Below are 6,557 nucleotides of genomic sequence, written 5' to 3' on the forward strand. Positions count from 1 at the left end.
CATCCCATGTTCCTTTTCTCCATAGGTCACTTTACTTCCAAATTGTTGTGTTCTACACAATGTCTTTCAGGCTTCAGAAGTGCAATGCATGAAAAAATGAAACATTTATACGGACAGCCGCAGTGTCTCTTCACGATGAATACCGTACACTGATGCCTGTCAGTAAGTGCGTCGCTAACCTCTTCGGAAGGAAGGACTCTCCGCGTCCTACGACCTGGAAGGACTCTCCGCGTCCTACGACCTCGAGTATTCAAGTCGCCACCATGTCGGGTGCCCAGGCTTCAGCTGTCTCGGGCATCCAGGCCGCTCATGTTACGTATCCGCAGCCCCTAGAGGAGCTCTGGCATGTGAAGAAGGCGCTGCTGCAGCATGGCGGCCTGCTGCTGGACCAAGTCCTACTCGAAGACTTGCTTAGTTCCATCGACAGAAAGTTGCAGTCGCAGCAATCAGCCTCACATCAGACGGTTCGGAATGACGTGCCAATTGGTTCGTTGCACCAAACTGCCCCCGATTGCTTTGGATTATCTCAACTGAATGGGAAGAGCAAATTTCTAAATACTGAGCAGATTGGAATGGGCGGAGGAAACATAGTCTCATCCTTGGCATTTGAAGATTTGTGTGAGTTGGGCTCGCCATCGTTCCAAAAAAGATTGTCCAGTACACCGATGTCCAAGAAATTTGTTGCCTCAGATTTCGCCGTTCCATCGAATCTCGCGAGGAATTTAAATGACTCCCTGAGCATGAGCGAGATTTCGGGCCCTCAAAGTAGTTTCGCATCCCCTCTCAAGAGCTCCGCTTGGGACACAGAATCTATGAGCTTCAATAGTCGGGCAAGATCTTGTTTCACGGTAAAACAAATCTCGAGCGGAGCCTGTGCTCCCAATGCAGGAGCTCCTTCAGCGGGAACATCTTTAAACTCAGCCAATAGTTTGGCTTCACAGTGTCATGATCCAATACAAGCGGAAGTTTTTCCTGAAGTTCACGCTAACGTTAGACGGGATTCTGACCATTATACTCAAGCGCTCTTGAGTTCGAAAAATAATACTAAGCAAACCGATCCTCTGTCATCGAACCACCTCATGGCCGCTACAATAAATAATCCTACCCGTGGAAACCCAGAGTGTCCTCGGTTTGCTCCTTCTACTCCTGCCACGACATCTGCTGGAGTTATCGTCGGTGGCGCCAAATCAAGCGACGCACTATCCTGCACTGCCCCCTCGACGGCCTCCACCAAACACGTGGCATTCCTTAGCCCACCGGACATTTTATCGTCCGTAGGAGACGTGAGTGATGAAAGCGAAAGTTTTTCGCGCTGTGATTCTCAAGCCACCATCAGTGGCCCTAGTATTGTGAGCGAGGTGGCCAAGCCGGAACAACACCTCGACATTCCTGGTACTGTTGAGTACAAATCTAACCCTGCTGAGGCAATTGGAGGCGAAGATGAACGAAAAACGATGAAGTTCTGCCCAACCCTTGCAAAGAATGAGCGCGGTACCGTCCCCAAGATCTTGGTTGGCAATGATTTTCTTCGCGAAATCGATTTCAGAGGAGCTGATCCCGCACCAGTTTCTGGAAGAGAAGAAACATTCCACAGGACTTCTCCTCAGTCAAAGCTCGTCACTGGATGTCAGACTCTAGTAACTCTACAACGAGCTAGTGCTGAAAATATAGAAAATATCCACTGTGTGCGTACGGTAGTTGAAAGCTATCATAGTCACCACCCTGAATTTGCCAGTCCTGAGAACACCGCCTGTGTTGACTCTTGGCACACACGTCCAGAAACTGCCGCCTCTCATCCTGCAGACAATAGAAAAACCGAATATAAATCCAAAAGAAACAGAAGTCCCGGTATGGTCCATGCTAAACCGGACTTGACCACCAACTCTGGAATGCCAGAGTCCGTGGAAATTCCCACAAAGAGTCCTGGACAGAACCATAATGCAGGTTCTCCGGATGTTGTGACGAGTGAAGAATTTGTCGCAATGGGCAGTGTCCCGGCACCGGGAGCGCCTGAGCCTAACGTCGAGGACCTGTTGGGCGCCCTGCACTACGAGCAAGCGAGGAACAGCTTCCTGCTGGAGAGTTTGGTCCAGATGCAGCAGCGCTGTGCCAGGGCCGAGCAGCTACAGGTGTGTTCACGTTCTGCATTCGAAATTTACTCAATTTACTCATCTCCATCATCATGGTAACTTGGAACTCAAAGTTATATACAGCAGCGTTTTTTATTCTGGTTGTGACTGCATGCGCGCGCTGCCGTTGCGCAAAACCTGCCTGCGCTATGAACAATACGACATTACTAGAACCTGTTCGCTGCGCTATGAATAACACATTCAACATTACTTGAACCTGTTCGCACAAATATTAATTGCAATTTTAATTGTTTTTATTCATCAGAGAGCAGCCTCGGCTGAAGCTGCAGATCTGCAGGTGCAGCTGAAAAGGTTGTTGTCGCTGCACTGCTGCCGGGCGTCTGAGGTGACTGCGCTGCGTGAGGTACGATATTGCTGGCAATAAAAGGCCCATGGCGTCTCGACTGCCCTTACATGATTTGTTGTACGTATGTATGGTCAAAGCTTTGAACATTCAGCTGCATTGCAATTCGAAATATAAAGAAAATGAATATCCGAACTATATGGCTAAATGAATATCCTCGCTCTTTATCGTATATATATTTAGAAGCTGGTTGGTTTCATTTTTCATGTTACTTTCATTAATTGCCAATGGTTGAAAAATGTTATTTAGTGCATGCATTTGAAATGTATCTATTCTTAAATAAAACCGGGTAATGGCACTAATGGATAAACCTCATGCTGCCTTTCAAGGATTTGAAATCTTGTTTGTCTGCTGAAGTAAAGTCGTTTCTTATAGTTGTCTGGATTATTAAGTTTATCTTTATAATATTTTATTCATATATTATTTCTATACCAACAGGGAAACTTGGATTCGTCCCTGGCTCGAGATTCCATCCACCCCTCCAATGGCAGCCACTGCCGAAGTTTGGGATCGATTCTAAACGATCGAAGCTACCACAGTAATTGGATATCAGTTCTATTAAACGATTATCCTTGCTCCGGTCGACCTGATGGGCCTCAGTCGAATGTTCGGACGGAAAGTTACCCCTTTAACCCTACGACTGATGGGCCGCAGTCGAATGTTCGGACGGAAAGTTACCCCTTTTCCCCTAGAACTGATGAGCCCCAGTCGAATGTTCAGACGGAAAGTTACCCCTTTTCCCCTAGAACTGATGAGCCACAGTCGGATGTTCAGACGGAAAGTTACCCCTTTTCCCCTAGAACTGATGGGCCCCAGTCGAATGTTCAGACGGAAAGACCTCCAATGCTTGAGAATGCGTTCCATGAGACCAATTTTAGAAGTACGGGTGAAAATGATGAAGAATGCTCCGTCACAGTCTATAGTATTAGACATAACATCTTAAAGACTTCTCGAGGACAAGATTTCTCTTCACTCTCTGAAGATGTTGACGGTGTTCGAAAATTTAATTTCGATGCTAACCGCGTCAGTTGTGAGAATTATGTTAGTAATTATCCAGTGGACCTCACTGGCCTCAGCGTGGCAACATGTGATATCGATTCCAATACAGAGACAACCAAAGTAAACGCCTTCGACGTCAAACCCGACGTTGTTGACAGCAACCCTCCACACCTGGATTCACAAATTTCTACCCAAGAAGATAAATTAGAAACAAAAGATGATAGAGAAATGTTGGATCCTGCTATAGACTTATCGCTCAATGATTCAGACTCGGACGGTGACTCGCCAGCTTCCAGTTGCTGTTATGACTTTAGCCACAACGATGGCAATGAAACTGTGCGCGGCAAGAGCGGCCCTGCAGGTTGCACCAAAGATCGTTTTGACGACAACTATGACTTTGTAGGCAACAGCGATCCTGTAGACGACAACAACGAGCCTGTAGACGATAACAACGATCCTGTAGACAACAACAATGACCCTGTAGACGATAACAACGATCCTGTAGACCACAACAATGAACCTGTAGACCGCAACAATGACCCTGTAGACCACAACAATGACCCTGTAGACCACTACAAAGATCTTGTAGACCACAACAATGATCCTGTAGACCACTATAACGATCCTGTAGACGACAACAATGATCCTGTAGACCACTACAACGATCCTGTATACTTGGCGCCGACGAACGTCGCAGCGGACGTGGCTAATCGGTTGACATTCGATATAGAAACTCGCTGTGAATCGTGCAAACAGAACCACGGCGGCGTCAAAAGTTGCTGCGCAGGTTGCATCCTGGTGTTGCATCCAACTGAGAACCCGCGTCACTTTGGCAAAGAAGTGGATTGGAGTGACCAAGATAGAGGCCACTCGTCGGAACGTTCTTATAGGAATTTATTTCCTGAAGAATGCCAAGCGACGGATGAAAATGGATACCAGTCTCTGCCGACCCTCCCCCAAGCAAGGGACCTTTCCCTTGAAGCCCCTCTGGTTATTGAACAATTGTGCCAAACACTTCGTCCGTTCAGTGCAGAATATATTTCTTTGATGGAATCTAATATGAATTCAGCAAATAATTTGAATGCAGATAGTTTCAACACCCACGAGACTACACGAGATTTTATCAATAACTGTCCGTCTTCCGAAGACCTTCCTCCTGAGAGTAGAAATCTTGATAATTCAGTTGAGCGTGAACGTGCATCAACTAAGGAAATTCCACTGCCGCCAAATTCCAAGGGCCATGCGAGTTTCCAGGAAGGTCAGGAGGATGCACACTTACTGCGGGATATCCCTTCCATCACTGCACCGCAAAGTGTTCTTGACCAGCAGAATTTAACCGATCAAAATGTTGCTCGTGTGTCGCACACAGGAAATTTTATCGAAAATCCTACGTTTGGGTGCCCAGCTTCGGCAACCACGGGCGCACAGCGACAAAGCGTGCGAGGTGACGGGGTGCATCTTGCATGGAAGGGACCCAAGACTTCCACGTCTTCCGCCTCTGCTGTCCAGAAATCTTCATCCATTTCGAGAGTTCTCCAAGAACTGGACGAGGAGAAAGAGGCCCTCCTTGAGGAGCTAAAGAAAGTGCGTGGTTGTCTCGGGTTAGCCTAAATGTGGTATTCTGATGCCTCCATGAGAGGTGGCCTGACTAGCATCTGCTTATGCATGAAGTACCAGCAGGACTTCTTATACAATACACTACACCGCCCCTTACATTAAACAATACACTACACCGCCCCTTACATTAAACAATACACTACACCGCCCCTTACATTAATCAATACACTACACCGCCCCTTACATTAATCAATACACCGTCCCTTACATTAAACAATACACTACACCGTCCCTTACATTAATCACTACACCGCCCCTTACATTCTATCACTTGCCTCTTCAAGGCGCAGTCCACTTCACTAAATGATTAAATGTGTCAACAAATGCTATTGTCTTTCCCAATTTCATCATCTTCGTTGATAAATCGATTACATGCTAATGGCAATTTCATATAGTTAGTTGATAAATAAATCATGTTCTACGCAATTTCATATTCTTCGTTGATGAATCAATTAATTACTACAGGTCGAGTCCAACCTTCACCTACCAATCCTTGTTATCACCGACTATATTTTAGTACTTATATTATCAGTCTGCTTATATCGCAAGTTCACAAGGAGGAGGAGGGCCTCTCTAAATAGTGAATCGCTAGACTTTTATATTCTTTTCGTGATCCCTAGGACTAAGTTATTCCAATCGAGTCCTGTTTCTTCGATATAAGTTAGGTCTTGTTAGGTTTTATGTCTGTCTTAGAATTTTGATATAATAATATGATTTTATTCATTTTTAGCTTTTTGAACTGTTGATGGAGCTGGACTCCGAAATGTTTTCAATATCGATATGGTGAATTTGCTTGGTGTTTTCTCCACTATATTTCACTTATATGATTAATTGCTAAACTTTGTTGCACGTTTCATTGCGCGTGCTCTCCTGCAGGTCACAGTCGTCGGTGGTGCGCCGCAGGCCCGCAGACGTCGGCCAAGAACAGCGCGGTCTCGGGCGCCTGAACCTCACTGTTAGAAAAAACGGTGAAATGGTGTTTCTTTTCACGTGCTGACCGGCCACTGAAACGCCGGTATTACCGTTAACGGTCATTTTTCTAACAGTGCTGCTGCCTCCGCCCCTTGAGTTTTGTTCAATAGGTCGGATGATATTTAGCGCTGCCATATTATATATTATCGATGCAACTAGAAAATTAAAGAGTTTTGTTCAATAGGTCAATATCAAGCGCTGCAATATCATGTATTATGGATGCAAAGTGCCCCGACGCCTGCACCAGCATCATCATGCGGTGCAGGCTTTATGTCTTTTGTTTTATGTCTTTTGTTACAAAAACTCAATTCATGGCGTTGAAGAACCTTCACTTTGCTTGTGTACTCGAAGCGTCTTGATAATATGACAAAATTTCCTTTGTATACCTCAAGTCCTACAAAAAGTAAAAGTACAGCAATACCTTTACGTAACTGGACTATTAAAAGTTTTCAGATTCTAATGCAACAGCGCGCACC

General features: G+C 45.6%; 1 protein-coding gene across 2 annotated transcripts; it reads left to right on the forward strand.

The window, feature by feature from the left end:
• Window positions 1–6,106, forward strand: LOC108665134. Of its 2 annotated transcripts, none has more exons than XM_047885178.1 (4): window positions 1–2,129; window positions 2,395–2,493; window positions 2,929–5,076; window positions 5,986–6,106. In XM_047885178.1, exons 1-4 carry the CDS (start codon window positions 153–155, stop codon window positions 6,067–6,069), a joined length of 4,308 nt encoding a protein of 1,435 aa, XP_047741134.1. In that variant the 5' UTR covers window positions 1–152; the 3' UTR covers window positions 6,070–6,106. The 2 variants fall into 2 exon arrangements, with proteins under 2 accessions (XP_047741134.1, XP_018007348.1); XM_018151859.2 differs by having other exon boundaries at window positions 2,932–5,076.
• Window positions 6,107–6,557: the final 451 nt, after the last annotated feature.

Source organism: Hyalella azteca, unplaced genomic scaffold (genome assembly GCF_000764305.2).
Source record: "Hyalella azteca isolate HAZT.00-mixed unplaced genomic scaffold, Hazt_2.0.2 contig17204, whole genome shotgun sequence".
NCBI classification, from domain to species: domain Eukaryota; kingdom Metazoa; phylum Arthropoda; class Malacostraca; order Amphipoda; family Hyalellidae; genus Hyalella; species Hyalella azteca.